Source organism: Megalopta genalis, chromosome 1 (genome assembly GCF_051020955.1).
Source record: "Megalopta genalis isolate 19385.01 chromosome 1, iyMegGena1_principal, whole genome shotgun sequence".
Classification (NCBI taxonomy): domain Eukaryota; kingdom Metazoa; phylum Arthropoda; class Insecta; order Hymenoptera; family Halictidae; genus Megalopta; species Megalopta genalis.
Genome location: NC_135013.1, coordinates 36,878,292 through 36,898,690, shown reverse-complemented (window position 1 = coordinate 36,898,690; position 20,399 = coordinate 36,878,292). Strand labels below are relative to the sequence as shown.

Genomic DNA, 20,399 nt, shown 5'->3' with positions numbered 1-20,399 from the left:
CTTCCGGGCAGCTTTTCGAACTTGATTACTTTTCGCAAAAACATGTTTTTATGATGATGGTGCAGTAGATAATTAATGGCTTTCTCCGACGCGCGGTGCTCCGCGACAAACGTGTCGACGAGAACACTGGTCGATTGCTGCCAAAACCGATATTAGCGTTGATATTTTTTCAATAAGGTGTTTTATGCCAAAGATTTGTGAAATAAATACGTGATACTAGCAGTCTCTTCGTTGACACCATTATTCCCTGAAATAAAGCTTTGACAATGTTCTCTTTTGGCTGAATATATGATAAAAAAAAAAAAACTGTCACAGGTAGTTGATGAAAGAATTACAAACGTAAGACATGAATTTAATGAAGCGAGCGGAGGATATTGATACGAAAAGCAATTTTAGAAAATCCGTTTATTAATTGTAATTAAGACATATATATAAATGTATATGTAGAAATATAAGTAGTATTCTGAGGTAAATGTGTTTATGGTCATGGCCATAGTCTTACTTTAAACAAATAGGAAGTTCCAAATGAATATTTTCTCTGTTCGAGAATACGGATGAACTTGGATGACTAAATATAACTAGAATAATATATAGATGTTCCATCATTTTCCATTCAAAGAACATTTACTCAGACTTTTTATTATGCTGCTTGTCATATCAGAGACAACAGCATTGTATTTGTCTCCAATATGGAGACACTTATATTTCGAATCAGAAGGCACCTCATTTGGCACTTGTTATATAAACATTAAATTACAGAGCACTATCATCTAGAGAATTATTTATACCGTTTCCGTCTTCTCCAAGCATATCCTGGAACAAATATTACAGTTAGAATCATTTAAATATTAAAAGAAAAAAAAGATAGCTATTAATATGTACCTGTAAAACTTCGATAAGTGCTCTGGACTCGTCCAACATTTCTTTATATAATCGATTCTCTTCTTCCAATTTCTCCACACGATCAGATAACACCTTGTTTTCTTCTAAAGTATCTTCAAGAACTATACGCCGTCTTTCTGCTAACACTTCCCAATAGTTTTCGCTTGGACCAGCTGGTATGAATACACAAATAACATATTTGAGATAAATAATAATAAGATGTCTACATCTGATCACTTATTGGAGTACAATATCCATAATAGTACCTTCAGATGTCAAATCTTCTACTTCTATCTTAATCTTATCTCCTCTTGCAGTTTGGATAGCTTTATCTTTGAATGAAACTTTTTTACGTTTTGTAGTATCATGTTTAGGTTTTTCTGTTATTTCACTGAAACACAAAGGCTCTTTTGCATAATATAATCAAAAAATATTACAAGCATAGTAATAACATCAAAATCAATTTTACTTACGGTTTGAGCGCCTCTTTTGTGGACAAAGCAGATCTAAGCATCCTCCCACCACCAACTAAATTTTCTTTGTCGGTGGCTGTTGGTTGCAAAATGTGTAAAGATGGTCTGACCTTATCCTGTTCCATTAAAAAAGAAGACTATATGACGCAATTTGAAGCAATCACATGCAATTACTTGTATAGCGTAAATACATGGAAGGATAAATGAATTAATTGAAATAATATTAAAATTACGTTATATGAAATTAAGTGGATTCATATTAAAGGAAAAATCCGTTTAATAATTTTCTGTTTAAAATTAAAGTCTCGAAAATCCACTATTACACTCTGTGATGATCCTCAATTAAAAGGAAAAATGTGAAAATCCGTTTTTATGTCAGAAAAATGTACGTTATGAAAGCTAATAAAAAATTATTTAGAATATGAATATATTGATATAATTAGGCTTTGAATAATGATTTGGTGTCTGTGTAGGAATAAGATTATGTGAAACATAATAAAGAAAAGTGTGTTTTACTAACCTCAGAGGCAACAGTTTTGGCGCCAGAAACTTTCGTACCACCTCCAGGTTTCATGGTAGTGGCCGTTAGAGACGCAAGTCAATTGAATCTTAGACAGAAAATCTGGTAATATTAAATGGTTGTTGAAGCAAGTAACTGACAGGTTACTCCATTCACTTTGAAATAACAATGCTTGTAAAACAAATGTACAAATATATATTACCGATTTACGGTCCTAGGAGAACCGAACAAGGTTCCATCTGTATGTACCTGCACAACGAATTGCTTTGTACCCAGAATGCAGCATTTCCCGCAATTAATTCATTGCCATCTGCTGGACTCTTATAGTAATACATCGTAATAGGAAAACACTAAACTTCATAGGAAGTTTTCATAAGTCCCTGACATATACATCTGGTTGCATGGTTAAATATGAATCATTTACACATAAATTTTAACGAAATTTTAACAGTACGCAGGATAATTTGAATTCTTTACCAAATAAATTTAACGGCTAAAGAATATTCTGAGGTTATATTCATGTTCAGTTATTTATCAGTCATTCATGTTAGACTATAGTTTATTTATTGTTGAAAATAAAAATAAAATTCAAAATGAAAATTTAGGCGCCAGGTTGGTAAAGATAGGTTAGGAAATCATCTGTTGATGTTTACGGACGCCTGCAGGCGCCGGAGCACACCGGAAATGTTCGCTGGTGGTCGCTACATAACAAAATGGTAATGCTATGTAAAATTCGTTTTAAGTGTATACATATCATAGTTACATTTTAATATACACGATATATTTTTCATACAGTTATGAATATATTTTTGCTCTATAAATTATATGTATTATCTATTATTATGTCAAATGTGCGGAAAAAATTTGCAATATTTTTGTTTACGGTTGAAAGATTCGATCACTGGCACCTAGCCGAAGAGGAAAGCGTCCATTGCTCTCTGATATATCTAATAATGTATCATCTCCAATTGTGCCACAAGTATATCAGGCAAAGAAAAAGATTTGCCGCAATGTGAAAGATGTACAAATACCAGAATACAAAGCCACTGCGCTTTCAGCAGATGATGTACAAGCAACACAAGAAGTAATCTCTGAACATGTAAGTAATTTAATACAATAAGGAGTATGAATATTATAAATTAATTAAAAGTAGTTGTATTTTATATGGAAGTTAATTTGAATTTATAGGAAGAAAAAGTGAAGAAACTCCTTAGTAAACCTTTCAAAATTCCAATTCCTGGTTATCAATTATCAGGTCGTTCTTTAGGAATACGTTTATCCGGTCCACGTAGACCACTATATGATCCTGAAGAAGCCAATGCACTTATAGTTTATTCACCACCAGAGATATCGGAGCATGATAGACTGAAATTAGATTTGTGAGCATAAAATAAATAAATCAGAATTGTTTCAAAATTAATCTAATTGATTTTAATTTTATTGTAATTACTATACTTTTATGTTACAGAAGTAAACAACTTATACACGTTGTGGTAGATCCTGTATTATGTAATATTTTAAGGCCTCATCAACGTGAAGGTGTGAAATTTATGTACGAATGTGTAACTGGAAAACGAATAGATAATGCTTATGGTTGTATTATGGCTGATGAAATGGGTCTTGGAAAAACTTTGCAGTGCATAACTCTTCTGTGGACTCTATTGAAACAGGGTAGAACATTTGTTAATCTGATTTAATTTATTTTATCGTAAAAATTTTATTTAAAAATTTCATAACATTTTATAGGTCCTGAAGGTAAACCACTTATAGAGAAAGCTATAATTGTTGCTCCTAGTTCATTGGTCAAAAATTGGTATAACGAAATTTTTAAATGGTTAAAAAACAGAGTACAACCATTAGCCATTGATGGTGGAAATAAAGCAGACATTGACACAAAACTTATAGGTTTTATGAAAACTTATGGGCGTAGATGCGCTAATCCCATTTTAATAATTAGCTATGAAACTTTTCGTTTACATGCGCATGTCCTTCATCAAGACGAAGTGGGCCTGGTATTATGTGATGAAGGACATCGTTTAAAAAATTCAGAAAATCAGACGTATCAAGCACTTATGAGTTTGAAAGCTAAAAGAAGAGTATTGCTTAGTGGAACGCCTATACAAAATGATCTATTAGAATATTTTTCTCTAGTACACTTCGTTAATCAGGGATTGTTAGGAACTGCACAGGTACATTAACTTAATGTAGCAAGTAATACGTAGAAAGGTTTTTTCTGTGAATAAATGAATCAGTGAAAAAATTATAAGTATTTTCTCAAGAGCATTATTAGTCTATTATTTCTCATTAGGAATTTCGTAAAAAGTTTGAAATACCAATTTTACGTGGTCAAGATGCAGCTGCGACAGATGCAGAACGTGCACTTGCTCAAGAACGATTAGCGGAATTAGTAACCCTCGTTAATAAGTGCCTCATTAGACGTACCAGTGCCTTACTGTCTAAATACTTGCCTTTAAAACATGAACTAGTGGTCTGTATAAAGTTGGGTAAACTGCAGGCTGATCTTTACAAAAATTTTATACATAGCGACAGTATTAAAAAATCAATAGAAGGTTTGTGAACTTCTTTTTATACAAAAACTCACTTTTTCTTTTCAATTGATGAACATTTATTTCATTTTACAGAAGATTCTGATGGTTCTAAAAAAGGAAAAAGTCTTTCTGCTTTGTCAGCAATCACACTTTTGAAAAAACTGTGCAATCATCCTGATTTAGTTTATGAAAAGATATTACAACGGTCGGATGGATTTGAAAACGCTTTAAACTTAATGCCACCGAATTATAATACTAAGTGCGTATTATTAAGAGTTACAAGTAACGTCCGTTTTATCTAGAATAGATTATGACTTTATGAAATATTGTCATTGAAATTTATAAATTTTGCTTCCAGAGAAGTTTTACCAGAATTGTCAGGAAAGTTGATGGTATTAGACTGTCTCTTAGCATCGATTAAAACGACAACCAATGATAAAATTGTACTAGTATCGAATTATACACAAACTCTTGACCTTTTTGAAAAATTATGTCACAAACGTTGCTACAATTACGTTAGACTCGATGGTACAATGACTATTAAAAAAAGATCGAAGGTAGTGGATAAGTTCAATGATCCAGACAGTAGCGACTTCATCTTTATGCTTAGTTCGAAAGCTGGCGGTTGTGGATTGAATCTCATTGGAGCGAATCGTCTTGTTATGTTCGATCCAGATTGGAATCCTGCAAATGATGATCAAGCTATGGCTAGAGTGTGGAGAGATGGTCAGAAGAAACCATGCTTTGTATATCGTTTCCTTTGCGTATGTAACACGGTATTATTTCAAGTAATTGCAAATGTACATAACATTTCACTCAATCCTGATATAAATGCGTTATAGACTGGTACGATTGAAGAAAAGATTTTCCAAAGACAAGCACATAAAAAGGCTTTGAGTTCGACGGTAGTTGACCAAGAGGAAGACGTTGCAAGGCATTTCACGTTGAATGATTTGCGAGATTTATTTAAACTGGAAGAAAATACAATATCTGATACTCATTCGAAGTAGGTGAAAGTAGTATAGTGTAATCAATCATTACAAATTAATAATTAACATTTCTAACATTGAGTTAAATCTATATGCGGATAGTAAAATGTAATCTATCTGTATTCCAGATTTAAATGCAAGAGGTGCATTAATGGTATAGAAGTTAAAGGACCTCCTGAGAATTCTGATTGCAATTCAGATTTATCGGACTGGAGACATGCCCACAATCCACGAAATATACCAGATGTGCCACTACGTCAATGTTGGTCAAGCGGAATTTCCTTTGTTTTCCATCATCGTTCACCCGAACAAGTTAAATGAAATGATAATTTTTTCAATGTTCTCTTTTTTCATATTTTTATACATTTCTTCTTGTTGCGTTAGCTAACGTAAAATGAGAGAACCTTATAAATATCTGTAAATGTTTATATTCATATTTTGTACAAATATAGAATTGTAAGTTTTTGTAAGTATTATGTAGACCGAAAAAATATTAAAATAGCAGAACATCTGTATAAATCTGAGATCCATGAAATAAATACATAGTCATGGAAATTTAGTATAAATACTGTTTTAATTATTTCATTAATGTGAATAATAATTTCATTTCATTGATTAAATTTATTCAAAGTGTAGATTGTAATTTTTTGTAATACGTTTTGTCATAGAAATATTGACAAATATTAAAGAGAGTAAATTTTAAAAGAATAATGTATATTAAGTAGTTAATTTCAATTGAAATTTTCAAATAAATGTTTTATGTGCAGTTCAAATGATTATCGTTTTGAAATTCGCGCCATTTCTATCAATCTTTGTACAGCACCAATTGATGCAGTGACAAAACGCTCAAACTATTAGTCAAAATTGATTGTCGATAATTTGACTAACAGTTCGAGCGTTTGTCACTACCTCTGGCGCTGTACGGACCTCGAACTAAGCTTTACTTTTTCTCCAAGAGAGGCGTCGCAATCACTGGCTGGTATGACTACATGACGGCATCATGAGTCATGATGCCACTGGCTTACGACATGACACGACTCCAAATTGATTAAAACTCGTATGGCGGGAAATCGCTTGTCAATGCGTTCTATGATTAAATATCTCTACATAACTGTGCCATGAATAATGTATAATTTTTTTTTATAACAGTGCGTGACCGTGCTCATTACATATTAATTTCTAATTCGTCTATAAATATATAATTGTCAATATTTTTGTATTACTTGTCAAATTAGGTTATCTCATGCAAACTGTGTTCATGATGATAAATATTAGTTTTTATAAATACATAATCGACCTTTAACTGAATTCAGCTAATTAAATTTAATTCACGATGGATATTTTGCCTACGCAAATGATTGAAGATGATTTCATGCCGACACAGAATCTATCTCATTTATTACCGTATGAAGCAACGCGAGAGAAAATACAGGTAATACTTAACAGTTCAGGTACAATTGTTAACATTAGGATATTATATTCAATGGTTTTGACAAATTAATTGTTTATTGTTTACACGACTATTGAAAACATTGATTTACCATAATATTGTTTGCTTATATTTAATTTATATATGTAAAATATTTTAGATTGGAACATTGAGAATCGGTTCCATAACTTATCCAATCAATCAAGGAGTTACCAACATTGGTAGACATCCAAGGTGCAACATCACATTAATTGATCAAGTAAGTTTTTTAATTTTCTGTTCTCCATTTAGGTTTATTATAACAAATAAGGAACAGGATATGAAATAATATATCATTTTTGTTATAATATATTTAAATGTATCAAATTTTGTTTAGATTTGTAGGATTTAGAAGAATTGGATTTAAAATGGTTCATAAATTTTATGTATAACAAATGTAATTCTCCATTGTCTTTAAAAGACAAAAAACTTTCATAATTCTTCTTTTAAAGTTTGTCCACTCTGAGTATTGCTTAATTTGTTCTCATTAAAATTAATAGAACTCCAAAAGTTTTTCTGTCCTAAATTATCATTACTATCCATGGTAATTTTATCTGGTCCAGCAATGTGCAAATATTCAAGAGATTTTTCATTAGGGTTTAATCTGGGCCACTTTACTCCACCCATGTTTGGAACTCTGCGTGATAAAAATTACATATATGTACAGTTATTTCTATAATTGAGTATGATGCAGTTTATTACGTTAACTTACTTGTTATTAGCAAAAGATACCCATAAATTGATCATAAGCTCTTGCATCTTTAGGTCACTTGGTGTTGTAGTGGAATCTAAGTACTGAGTATCAACAACAACATATGCATCATCTGCGTGACTAACACCTGCACATAGAATGTTCGATATATTTAACTTCTCTATTTTTTCAATATTGTTATCTTAATACAAATAGCATACCATAATTGTTATGAGTTCCACTCATGTAATCACTCAAACTACTTGCACCTCTGTAAGAATAATAATAATACCACACGGGTTGTTTATTAACTTTAGCCTGCATTCTAGCTGCTTTCTCACTGTCAACAACGAAGAATCTGTCTCCGGCCATTTGTACTAAGAGTTTTGTTGTTGTTTCATCTATTTTCTTTGTTCCAAGGTAGTGCTGTTTGATAAGCCTGGCAACTTCAATGTGTTTCTCCTTAGGCAAAGTGTAATTATAATCCAGAAAATGAGGAGCAAGGAGGTCCCAGTTTTCATCCAATGTTTTCAACGCTTCCGGTATATCAATGAATTCTATAAACTCAATTAGGTGAGAAGACGTGCAGGCCACTAATTATACGAATTACTTGCTACTTATTTTTACCTGCAACCGGGTATAGTCCCTCTTCACTAGTTACGCTAGTGATCCAAGGAACATCTTGCACATCTCCGCTATTTACTATTTCAATCGGAGAGCGATCGATAAATGGTTCATCTCCAACTTTTTCAGTAACTGGTCCAAATGGTGTGAACGGATTGTAATAAAATTTCTAAAGTCAAACAAATATGATTAAAATCATTATCAACGAACGCCAGTAAAAAATTCAGAGTACTTACCATGAACTCCTGAGCCGATTCAACCAGAGCCCTGGAAGGACGGAATCTCAAGCAACGTATCATTTCCCTCTTGTTAGCTGTAGGGCATCCCATGAGAGTAGCAACTTTCTTAGCTTTCTCCAAGGCATTTTCAGTTTGCGTCCAACAGCTGAAAGCTGTACCACTAACCGAGATACCAGCTGCAATATTGTTATATTCACATATAATACTCTTTGTTAAGAGTCTTTTGAGCCTCAAACAAATTTTACATACATTTAACGATTAACTTACCTTGGAAGAGACCAGCACTCATTGGAGATAAATAATGATAATGGACACTAGCACCTCCAGCACTTAAACCAACTATGGTCAGCTTGTTTGGATCACCATTAAACCATTCAATGTTCTCAGAAACCCATCTTAGAGCCGTGCTCTGATCTTTTAGCCCCATATTACCAGGAACTGTATCATCCTCTGTACTGAGGAAACCTACAAGAAAAAATTTGATATTGATCTTTAATGTGATTTTGAATTAATATTATGAAATATATTGTGAGTAGTATACTTCAGTACCTAGTATTCCTAGGCGGTAATTAAAGGTAACTAATATTACATCTTGGTCCATGAGAAACTTGGCACCCATGTCCATACCACTACCGTACATAAAGGCTCCTCCATGAATCCAAAAGAGGACTGGCATTGGCTTTGTGGTTACTTTATCGTGCACTGGTACATATATGTTCAGATACAGACAGTCTTCAGCACCTAATACCTTGTCATATGACATTTTTTTGCCAGGTGGCATAGTGTATTGCAAGCATGGGGAACTGAATTTAGTTGCCGAAATCTCGCCTACCCATGGGGGCATTCGATGTGGGGGCTAAAAAAAAACATTATTGGATAATCAATAAGTTTTCCCTATAAATTTTTATTGAAAAATCCTAGTTAAAAAAATATGCAGGTCTGGAAAGTATTCTTCTTTTAAATACTATGGAGAGTGATTAAACAAATTTAACAATTCTTGAAGAGATAGATTAGAACGATTTTCTAACAAAAGTGTCGTTCTAGAAAATTAATATCTTCTATTTTTAAAAATTTTTTATTAATGTTTTCGAGCTTTATTAAAAAGATTCTTCTAGAGACTCTCACGTTCTCCATATTCGATTCTGTTGCATAACAACACAATGATAATTCAATGTGGTAACCATTAGTCGATGGATAATTCGTAAACAACGTAGACACGTTATAACTTGTTATAACTTGTTCTGCTCGGATCTGGATGTCCCGAAATAAAATCTCAATCAATGGCAAACAATTGCTGTCATCATAGCAAATATAAAATAATTTATATTAAGTTTGCAATCAATATAAAATATAATTTATTAAAATGAACTTTGTCGATTTCCTTACAAGTGATCCATCTATTTATACATAACATATCATATAATAAAATAAAATAAGAAAATAGAATAAAATACAATATATATATATATAAATTAAATTGAAACTATAATGCAATCTATTATTAAAAAAGTTAAAGGATACAATAAACAGTTCAACTAGGTGGACAAATTATTAATTTATTTAAATGACTTCAAGATTAACGAGAGACGTTGGAAATTGAATATTTGCTTACTTTGAATCGAAGTTTTCCAGTCGGTGGTAAAGCGTAAGGGATTCCCTCGTAAGCTTCATACTGTCTTCCGTTGGCAGACAACTTATGATATCCTTTGATACCACCCAATGGTGTTTTCACTTTCGGTGCGGTTTCCAAGGTCGATCCGAAGGTGAAACATCCGAGGAGGACCACGAGAAGCAACAGTCTCGTCATCTTGGAGAGAGTGAAGTCGTCTCAGAGCGGCCTGTTTTATTTATTGGGTACTCTATCTTCACGTGCCGCTAATATTGGCTTAGATAAGCGCGACAGCGATGAGCGCTTGGAACCACTGTCTCAACTAGAAAATCAGTGAATCGCTCTCCCTCCACCCTTGTTTTCAGCAGTAATCATCATTATAACATCGCGAATCTACTCCGGATTTCCGCAGCTTTCTGCATCCTTAGGCTGCGTGTTCACGTAATGTTCGGTTGTTGCAAATGATTCTGATGATTGTCTTGATCACAGATCACTTTTCTCCGAAAATTTTCTGCTCGGATTAATAATTTTCTTCTTACACCCCATTAATATGATTTTTACCCACTAAACTATGTTTAAAAGGAGCTACAAGAAATTATTAGTTCAACTAATATTTTTAACTTGTTGGATGACCAATGAAATTGCTTCCAGTATTCAAAGATTCAATTAGGAGTCAATTGTTAATCTGATTGTACTGGATATGAGGCATTTACAAATAATGGCAATTTATCAATTTCTGTGCATTTTCTGAGTATTTAGAGTGAGGGTTTACAATATCACATAACATAAAGTGTCAGTAATAGGTCACTGTCAGATATGCACTGTTGTCATTCTGTTACTTAAAACTGAGAGATAAGGTGTTTATATAACTGGGTACACTTACGATCATTTATCATTTTATTTATCAATTTTTTTCAAGACATTTTTTATGGTATTCCTTCTAAATACGCTAGTTTTTCCATAGGCTTTGACGAAATATGTGAAAATTGAAATTAGTTGTCAGAAACTTGGCATTCAGATATCAATTTTTCCAGTCCGAGTCCGAATGGACCCTGAGTCCATCGTTCGAATGTTAAATTCGAGTACAATTGCAATCTCAAATGCGAATGTGTACTTGAGATTGCACCCCCTAAGTGCACTGATGCTGAACATATACAGAATGTGCAGTCCGATTAATAAAAAAAACAATCAAATTCAGAATTCTGATTTCCGCTGAATCAATATTTATTCACTTCTAAAAATAACTCGTTCTGTTTCAACAAAGATTGTTGATGTTGACTCCGTGGCCTAAGATTAATTTTTGAAATGGTGATACACCCGCTCTCGGATACAGCGAGATTTACGCGTTTTAGATCGAGCGAGATAAATTTTTTTCCAACAATTTGCTCGATTATCGAACTATCCAAAAAGTTAAAAAAATATCCAAAAAGTAACTGCATCCCATATGTATAAAAATATGTAGTTGCATAAGAACGTTGTGTTGATCATTGTACTAAAATTTTCCACAAACATCAATATTGATTCAGAATATACATATACGAAGATAGAAAATTACATGCGTGAACAAGTCACGAATCTCATACAAAATTATCTGATTGACGTAAATCCGACTGACCAGTTAGCCAGGACGGTTAATCGTCACTTGTTCGATAATTTCGAAGTTAATAATTATACTAAAAAAAGCTCAGAATGAATTGAAAATTTAAAAAAATTTTTTGTTAAAAAGAACTGAATTTTGTAATAATAAATTTCTTTTGCAGATGGTATCCAAGAAGCACGCAGAAATCGAATCTAACAATGGTGAAACATGGATTTGCGACTTAAATTCATCGAACAAAACGAAGCTCAACAGTGTAATAAAATATTGTTTATGGCTACAGATAGATTACAAACTAATTAAATATCTTAATAAAAATTCTATATTAATATAGAAAGTAGAACATGATAAAAACTTAATTATACATTGATCCAATTATGTACTATATAAATAACTTGATAAAAATAATTGTTTATATAAATTTGTTGAAATATTAAATATGTACTACAGATTTTTTTTTACTTTACTTTGCAGTCTGTTTTAAGACCTGGTCGATACTATGAACTAAAAAGTGGAAGTATTGTTGAATTCGGCACGATACGGGCTGTATATTCAGAACTTGGTTCAATGGATGAATCCCTGATCCCAGAAATTCGTGCACCAAATTGTCTGGGGATTGCAAATACAGTTATTCCGGATACACCTGATACGTCCATAGTAATTATTCAAAAGCGTTGAAGTACAGAAATACGAAATTGTCAAGCAATTTTTTAATTCTGTTAAATGATTTTATATAGAATGATTCGTCTATATCGGAGCGCGACACCTCTATGATCCCAGGGACCCAAGCGGAAAAAGGAGACTCTATATTCCGACGACCAGCCGCACCTCCGAGAAGCTCTGCCAGCAGTCGTAAGACCTATCCTCCGGATTCTTCCATTGAGAACAGTATGAACGAGTCTGGAGACTCTCCAGCTCTACCGGAAAAGAAGAACTTAAATGAACAGACGGTCAGTATCCATGATACGAAAACGCAGAAATCACTTGAATCTCAGAATGATTCGTGTATCGGTATCCGCGATGTTGAAATCCAAAATATCTGCTTAAGCAGCTGTAATTCTAAACACTCTGATAATCAGATCGACATACACGACATGGAGATGCAACAGGACGATATAGACAACCAATGCAATGTAACAGTCATTCGTGATATAGAAACACAACATGATGTGGATATTCATAATTTGAAGACGCCAAGAAAGACTGATGTACAGAACACTTCTATCGAAGGCGATGAAAGTACAAATTTTGTTAAAGCGGAACAAATAAAGAAAGCAGAATTGAAGGTAGATGTATCCAGTATGAAGGCATGGAAGGGTGAAACGAATTCAATTAATCAGTCCGAGAAAGCTATAGTCGAAAATGAAAATTCCACACATTCTGAGCAATTTGAGATTAGCCGGAGAGGTTCGCAGGAGTATTTAGAGTTATCGGTAACGACCAACTTCGACGAGGAATGCTCGGAACTCGATGGAAGCCGCAATCTTCTAGAATCGCCGAATTTGTTAAAGGAATTCATTGACGATGATCCAGGGAACAAGTCTAAACCGAAATCGATCAGCCTTTCAAACTCTCCTGTGGATAAGGATGAGATGAGTAAGAAAAGTAGCTACAAAGAGAATATATCCGATGCAGCAACACAAATTAATGTTAACACTGAGAATAATATTGAAAGAGTGACGCAACGAGTTGATTATGCATTTAAAGCTTCTGTGATGGAAGATGATTCTGATGATACTGATCAAGAGTGCGTATTTCAGACGTACTTGCGAGTCAGTAGTCAGGATAGCAGTCAGGATAAAAGTCAAACAAAGAGGCAGTTTGATAGTGGAGACTCCGATATTGATGACAAAGGATGTCCCACTGCGATGACTGCAGAGGAAAAAGAAGCTACATCTATGTCCCTTGAAGACCGACACAATGAGAGTAGGGAAAACAAGAATGACGCTGTGTCGAGCGGGCATTCTAATAATTCGTTTGAAATACCCATGCAACAGATGAACCTTAAAGACAAAGATTTTTCAAAAAATGTCAGTAAAGATAGCGTCGACCTTAATACATCAACGCAATTGATCGAAACGGACAAACCTGAAAACATAACGGAGGAAAGAAATGTAGATATTGATACACCAACACAATTGATTGAAGTAAATAAACCTGTAAGTAATATGGTGCACAAAGGCATAGAGAATGCAAACGATTTAATGTCAACGCAAATTATACCAAACATGGAAGCTTCCATAAACGCTAATCTAGTAAAATATAAGGTTACGCATAGCAAAGAGAAGGAGGAAGGTGATGTGCAATATAAGACACCAAAGGAAATTAGTGTAGAAAATATTTCTACCTATAACGAATCATCGTTCAATAATTCTAACCAATTAAATTCTCCTTTAGAAGAGGATGAATTTGAAGACATTAAAAGTAAAATGGCGCCGACACAGTTGCCGACTGATATTAAGAAAAAGAAGAGGACTGTGTCACCTCAAAACAAAAGAATGTCCAAAAAAGTGAATTTGGATGATACTACAGAGAGAAGTCTGAATAAGATGTTTATTGATGTTAATGAAGACATCGAAAGTCAGTCACAAATACCAACTCAAGTGCTTACGAATATGCTACAATTGTCACAGAGTGAGGAAAAGTCCATTAACCTTAATATTGATAAAGAATTTCGAAGGAGTAATAGAAGAAGTATGTCTACAAGTAAGACGAAAAAAAAAAACAAATCTCCAGTAGCTAAACTAGAGGTATCACCATTGATAACAAATAGAAAGTCACGTAGATCTAACTTGAGAAAAGCTACAAATCAGGGTGACTCCCATCAAGTCTATTTCTCGAATCTTACCTCGACGAAGCAACGCAATATTCTTGTAGATTCTCAAGATAATGATAGACTTAACGGAGATGCAGCTGGTACTAAGAACGAAGTTGAAACAAAGTCAGTAAATAAAATTGTAAACGATGAGAATATTGCTCCTGCAGCTTTATTAAAGTCTGCGTCCGAAAATTCGCCATCGACAAGGCTTTCAAGAACAAATAAAGTCGAGGAGTTGGACAAGATTGAGCTCGTTGCAGACACAACAGAATCGCCAAAGAGTAACAAGAACTCTGTAGGAAATCCAGGAAAAGGTGAACGAATATGTAACACATCAGTTGATGTTGGACCATCTGAGGATTCTGTTACTATGCTGGAGTCTAATGAAGAGGACATTATGTCGGGCTTACCCGAAGTTCGAATTTTAGGAACGCTATTGAACCCAGCAAGTCCGACTTCATCGACGTCGACAGAATTTATGTTGTGTACTAGAAGCATAAAACCAAAGTCTGGTGGGAAGACCTCAAAGAAGTCAACGCGAAAATCAGTTGCACGTGTGAACACAAAAAACAGCGCACCTAAAACTAGGAAACCAAGGTCTACAGCAATCTCAGGCAGTTTTGACAATTTTGATATGAATAGAGTGCCGATGACGATACAAGAGAGCAATGAGAATGAAATAAACAAGATTAGGCCAACGAAGAGGATGTCTTCGCGTAAATTGCTACAATCAGAACCAAATCCTCCACAAGAAGAAGTAAGACGCAGTCTTTTTATTCAGGGCAACGGAAGGATTTCCACCATCAGCATGAAGGATATTAATACTTCGTCTGTTTTTCAGGTCAGCAAAGAGGTTCTGATTGCGAAGAAGACTGAACCTGCGAAAAAAGCTGGTACGAGGGCAAAGCGTACTGTTAAGGAGTCACTCAGTTCGACTGATGTAACTGAAAGTACCGTCGTGAAAAAGTTTAAGGAGGTTGTCAATAAGAAAACATCTGTGGCTTTCAAAGGCAGAAAAAGTAACGCTAGAAGCGTTCCAGCTACCAGAAGCAGTTCCGCAAATATTTTGGACTATGTAATGAGAAAAGATTCGCCAGTGTTCAACTCGGATAGTTCGCAACATTCGCTTACTAGCAGTCAAGAAAGTGTCGGGGCTAAACAGTTGAGAATAATGATTACGAGATTGTCTTCCGGTACTCCGACACTACCACAGTCTCGTAATACAGTTGTAGAGCTAACGACCGAGAATGGCCAAGCAACTATCAATAATGCTACAAGTACTTTATCTGATATACAGAGTGATAAAAGTACAACAGCAGCGGCCGAAAGAAATAATAGTAAAAGGGCAACGGGCAAATATAATGTGGATGATGTCAGCGCGCAAGGAGGAGAAGAATCGCAGGAAGTCGAGATGATTATGAACTCCTGTATCAAGGAACAAGATATTAATGTAAATGTAAAGAACCAGGAAGAGACGAATGAAAATGCAAAAAGTGTTAGAACAAGAAGTACTCGGAAACGTGGGCACACAAGTACTAATACCAGTGAAGAAATTATAGAGAACACTTCCTCGGAGGTATATGAGTTGGATAACCCCAGCTTCGAGGTGCCTACAAAGGCCAAGCGCGCTAGAACTTCCAGAAATACTACAAATGTTAATAAAGTTGCAGCGAATGACACAACTACAAGAGAAAGAAGGAACATTGCAACTAATAATACTGTAAGTAAAGAAACTACTAAAAAAGGAAAAAAGAAAGGAAGCGCGCAAAAGGTGGTTACGGAAGAGAAGAATGAAGTCAGTATACTAGAAGAAACAACGTCTTCAGAAATTAATTCTAGCATGGATATGTCAGCTATGTCAACACCAACTAGGTCAAAAAGAAATATGTCTACCTCATTTGCAACATCATCGCCGTATAAAATAAAACATAAAATTTTATTCACTGGCATATCCAATGATTACACTAAGCTGTTAACAAAACTGGGTATGTATTTCTTAATCATGAACAAAAGTAATGGTTTAACTATATTTGTACTATAATTGTATTTCTACTTGCTCATAGGGTCATCTCAAGTTGAAGACCCAACAAAATGTACTGTGCTAGTCACAGACAAAGTTCGAAGAACTGTTAAGTTTCTGTGTGCATTGGCACAAGCAGTGCCGATAGTTTCAGTAAATTGGTTGGTCGAGAGTGAAAGGGCGGGACACTTTGCGGAATTGGATAATTATATATTGAAAGATCCTGCTGCGGAAGCTAAGTTCGGATTTAAATTAAGAAGAAGCTTGGAGAAGGCGAAGAAACAAAAATTGCTGGATGGATATACTGTTGTTCTAACGCCTAACGTCGCCCCACCATTGCCGGAATTGAAAAGTATGTTAGAAAACAAAATTGATTTCTCTTAATTGACAAACCAGCAATCTAGTAATTAGTGTTTATTCTTCACAAATTTTACAAAATGTTTGTAACTTCAATATATTAAATTTACAGGTATAATTAATTCATGCGGTGGTAAACCATTGGTTCGACCTCCATCAAAATGGCCTGAGAAAGCAATTATAATTTCTGGTGAGGAAGATATTGCAAGTGCGAAAAAGTTCCTCGCGAAAGCTCCAAAAACGGTTACTATACAGTCGACAGAGTTCATACTAACTGGTATTTTACGACAAGAGATAGATTTCGTTAAGTACAAATTAACGTAATAATAATAATGTGTTATGAGAGTGAATATTATGTGAGAGGAAATTGTGCATAATTATTTTAAATACTTGATATAAGTGCGTCTATATGAATTATCCATTATTTTTGTTAATTTTAATCTCCATATTTCATAAACTATACGTAGTCCCCAACCATGAGAAGATGGCACAGATTTCGACAGTCGGATACAGAGGGTATCTGCCAGTCCCTACTCTTAGTATAAAATGTATAAAGTTGAATATTTTTGTACATTTACTATTTGAAAAAGTATTAAAAACTTTTCAGAAATGTTTTGTTCAAATATACGCCTTATTTTGATTCAAGAAAATTCTCAACCTGTAACTTTATATATAACTATGTAATTAACATTTCAACAAAATTAATAATTAACAAATGATTCGATAAGGTGTTGTATCGACAATACGACATTTATTTTTTTACTAAATTTATTTTCAATTGTATGTAGTTACATGTTTTAATCATTCATAATATTTTCAACTTTTCAGTAAACACAAAATAAGAAAGAAAAGTCTTACAAAGTTAACAAAAATTTATCTGAAGGATTTTCAGTAACAAATGCGTGTTTCTAACGTTTGCATTAGACGAAGTATTTTTGTACATAGCCTGATTTTCCAAAGAAAGAGACCATAGGTAGATAGATAGACAGCATCGACGATCTGCCAGATCTCTTCTTCCAGAAATGACAAGCTACAGTTACAGAAATAACTATCTCCTAAATTGAGCAATTGTTAATGATACTACCCATATGAATGAAATACATTTTAAGAGCTCAATGGCTACAATGTTTACAATGTGCGTAAATCACACGTCGTGAAAACTCCTGATACAGGTGACCCTGTTGCAAGAGCAGTCTAACTTAAGAGATGATTGTGTTATATATATATGTATATATCTATGATATATAATATGAATGTGACAAACAGCAATGATAGGATATAGCCTATGTATACTAAGTACTAATTATCTTATACTAAGTAAGAATCTACGTTCAGCGACTAAATGCCATAGCTGAGAACGAAAGAAAATTAAGATTTTTCTGTTTCATATAATATGTATATAGTGAAGGAGGAGTTGTCCCTCTATTCTTCCTGCATCATGGGAAATGCAGTGTAGATACGTGTATGAGATATCCAAGGAGTTCCAGTCTGTAGTAATGGACAAACTAATACTTTTTTAAAATGTAAGGAGGGTCAAACACCAGAGTCCTGAAACAAAAACAAATGATTTAAAAATATAAAATGAAAATAGAATAAAGCAATTGTTTCTTAGTTTTTACAAAATAATTGTCGTACACTTTCAAGTGTTTACCGCATATTAAAAAAGAAAAGCAAAAGGCAACAAGTGTTCACGTAAGAAATGAGTCACCTTTAAAATGGTTGCGCAGTAGTGAAACAAAAACAAAGGAACCGTAAGGAGAACGGGCTGCTATTGACTGCTATCGACGAAGTCACGATTAACCGAAACAATGCGAAAACATTCATTGAACTTAAACTCGATTTTCAATCGATACATCTACTTCTACAAGCGTCTGAATGTACATAAATGCCTGCGCGTATGCGGGGAAAACATCCAACGTAAATACGCATTAAATCCGGCCAAGGTTGTGAACTCTTCCGGCTATATTCGAATCGATAATGCAAAATCGCATAACAATATACATCGGAAGTTCGAAATTCTAACGGGATCGGACAGAAGATATTTGTTGCTTACAATTTATGCCTTGGTTTTCCCAGCATGTCGTTTATTATGCTCGGTGTTCATCAATTTCGTGACGATCTTTCTGGAATGGCCGCTCGGGTCGAAATGGTTTGTGTGTGTCAAAGCTTCGCGCTTACTCCGTTGTTTACCACTATGCCCGGTAAAGATATGCTTGTCGTAGTCGTAGATGAAATGCTCGTAATCGTCAACGAAATGGTAAGACATAGCTCTCGGCTCTTTAAAAAATATATGCTCAAAAATTACGGTTAGCACTGTCGAAAAATTGCCTGCGAGATCGCACTTGTTCAATACTGTCGCGAAGCGGCGCTCCGCGGTCCCTTATATAGGCTGTCCGAGCTGTCGTCGCGCGTGCGCGCAGCGCACAATTGTCCATCGTTTCGAATGCGCGATGCAAACGTCGTTACAACCGTTAACTTTTCAATCTCCTTTGCAATATAAATCGACTTTAACTCGATCCGCTCGAAGTGATAAACGCAAGTTTAATAGTTTCTGCGAGCAGCGGTTCGAACAATTGAAATCTAATCGGGAACGCCGATGAATAGAATGTGTTGGAACGCGAAATTGACCTGTGCTGCAGGCAACTGGGGCCAACTAAAACACCAGCAATCGCGGTTTGTAAACTATACTCTCTGTTTAGAAAAGCTCGAACGCGAAAATGTACCTCGCGACAAAATGATAGCGCATCATATACATATTATGTTTTTTAACCTTTGAGATTAGTAAGAACAACAAATTTGTTATAAAAAAAAACACAAAAATTATGCAAATTTCTGTATATAAACTAAAACTAGAAATATCTATAAAAAAATATTATTTCAACATTCTATAGTTTCATATTTTACTTGTATAACAATCAATAAGCGTTTAGATTTGTTCGTGATTAACAACATTAGACAGTGTTTTTGCTGCGGGGTGTACAACCTCTACATCTGAAGAATCAAACGTGCAAATATAATCACGCAATCTAAGAGTTTTTCACTGCATCTGCGAAGTATTGTGCAATGCCGTATGACCGATGAAATGTTTGAATTCAAGACATTTTCTAAAAGCAGATATCCAAAAAATGCGATTCGAACTGCAGCATGCAGTCAGTGTCGATAATCGCCGGTTGCATGCGTGTGGGTATGCAGTCGTAATCACCCGATGTTAACCTTGTTGTATGCTTTATATTTTTGTTGAGAACAATGTGGAAATTACTCAAGCGTAGCTTATTGCGCAGCAACGGTTTGCAGCAGTATATTAAATTTTGAGTGCTGTTCGTTTGTTTGGATACAAACAAGACGGCCGATATATAACGCGCATGCGCAACGGTGACATTGGCTTCAACAAGTTCTGCCGTTATCGCGAGCAACCGTTTCGTTTTTAATCATTCCCGTAAAAACGCGTGGATAACCGCAACAGAATATCCACTCGATTGATAAATAAACGTTTATCGAGCATGTTTTCTGTAGGTATTGCGCCGCGAACGTAAACAATGAAGAGGGGATCACTTGAGATCCAA

At 34.5% G+C, this 20,399-nt stretch overlaps 6 protein-coding genes across 11 annotated transcripts in view; 3 read left to right on the top strand and 3 right to left on the bottom strand.

The window, feature by feature from the left end:
• Positions 1 to 390: 390 nt before the first annotated feature.
• geminin (geminin DNA replication inhibitor) lies at positions 391 to 2,184 on the bottom strand. Of its 3 annotated transcripts, none has more exons than XM_033475396.2 (6): positions 2,078 to 2,184; positions 1,876 to 1,963; positions 1,356 to 1,471; positions 1,149 to 1,273; positions 883 to 1,055; positions 391 to 813 (listed from the first exon to the last, which is right to left on the bottom strand). In XM_033475396.2, exons 2-6 carry the CDS (start codon positions 1,927 to 1,929, stop codon positions 754 to 756), a joined length of 528 nt encoding a protein of 175 aa, XP_033331287.2. In that variant the 5' UTR covers positions 1,930 to 1,963; positions 2,078 to 2,184; the 3' UTR covers positions 391 to 753. The 3 variants fall into 3 exon arrangements, with proteins under 3 accessions (XP_033331287.2, XP_033331286.2, XP_033331285.2); XM_033475395.2 differs by having other exon boundaries at positions 1,876 to 1,977; positions 2,078 to 2,181; XM_033475394.2 differs by having other exon boundaries at positions 1,876 to 2,115.
• A 67-nt stretch (positions 2,185 to 2,251) lies between these two features.
• Positions 2,252 to 5,979, top strand: LOC117223207 (DNA repair and recombination protein RAD54-like okr). The gene is made up of 10 exons (XM_033475388.2): positions 2,252 to 2,591; positions 2,768 to 2,974; positions 3,064 to 3,254; positions 3,344 to 3,546; positions 3,622 to 4,064; positions 4,184 to 4,445; positions 4,518 to 4,683; positions 4,783 to 5,188; positions 5,267 to 5,430; positions 5,542 to 5,979. The coding sequence occupies exons 1-10, from the start codon at positions 2,589 to 2,591 to the stop codon at positions 5,732 to 5,734; spliced, it is 2,238 nt and encodes a 745-aa protein (XP_033331279.1). The 5' UTR covers positions 2,252 to 2,588; the 3' UTR covers positions 5,735 to 5,979.
• Positions 5,980 to 6,413: 434 nt separating this feature from the next.
• mu2 (mutator 2) lies at positions 6,414 to 17,459 on the top strand. Of its 4 annotated transcripts, none has more exons than XM_076526999.1 (8): positions 6,414 to 6,561; positions 6,649 to 6,845; positions 7,003 to 7,101; positions 11,805 to 11,897; positions 12,116 to 12,298; positions 12,379 to 16,444; positions 16,523 to 16,831; positions 16,949 to 17,459. In XM_076526999.1, exons 2-8 carry the CDS (start codon positions 6,747 to 6,749, stop codon positions 17,158 to 17,160), a joined length of 5,061 nt encoding a protein of 1,686 aa, XP_076383114.1. In that variant the 5' UTR covers positions 6,414 to 6,561; positions 6,649 to 6,746; the 3' UTR covers positions 17,161 to 17,459. The 4 variants fall into 4 exon arrangements, with proteins under 4 accessions (XP_076383114.1, XP_076383124.1, XP_076383118.1 ...); XM_076527009.1 differs by having other exon boundaries at positions 6,414 to 6,845; positions 12,379 to 12,591; positions 12,721 to 16,444; XM_076527003.1 differs by having other exon boundaries at positions 6,414 to 6,845; positions 12,379 to 15,216; positions 15,301 to 16,444.
• Jhe (juvenile hormone esterase) lies at positions 7,175 to 10,260 on the bottom strand. Its single transcript, XM_033475340.2, has 8 exons — positions 10,048 to 10,260; positions 8,985 to 9,291; positions 8,703 to 8,900; positions 8,433 to 8,611; positions 8,200 to 8,365; positions 7,794 to 8,129; positions 7,594 to 7,720; positions 7,175 to 7,518 (listed from the first exon to the last, which is right to left on the bottom strand). The coding sequence occupies exons 1-8, from the start codon at positions 10,240 to 10,242 to the stop codon at positions 7,314 to 7,316; spliced, it is 1,713 nt and encodes a 570-aa protein (XP_033331231.2). The 5' UTR covers positions 10,243 to 10,260; the 3' UTR covers positions 7,175 to 7,313.
• Positions 17,460 to 17,586: 127 nt separating the features above from the next.
• LOC117223184 (nuclear protein 1) lies at positions 17,587 to 19,202 on the bottom strand. Its single transcript, XM_033475352.2, has 2 exons — positions 18,890 to 19,202; positions 17,587 to 18,384 (listed from the first exon to the last, which is right to left on the bottom strand). The coding sequence occupies exon 1, from the start codon at positions 19,100 to 19,102 to the stop codon at positions 18,893 to 18,895; it is 210 nt and encodes a 69-aa protein (XP_033331243.1). The 5' UTR covers positions 19,103 to 19,202; the 3' UTR covers positions 17,587 to 18,384; positions 18,890 to 18,892.
• A 140-nt stretch (positions 19,203 to 19,342) lies between these two features.
• Positions 19,343 to 20,399, top strand: part of LOC117223180 (phytanoyl-CoA dioxygenase, peroxisomal) — a 97,540-nt gene continuing 96,483 nt past the window's right edge. The window contains exon 1 of the mRNA XM_033475347.2: positions 19,343 to 19,509. The gene's annotated coding sequence lies outside the window, so the exon portion shown is untranslated. The remainder of the gene's footprint in view (positions 19,510 to 20,399) is intronic.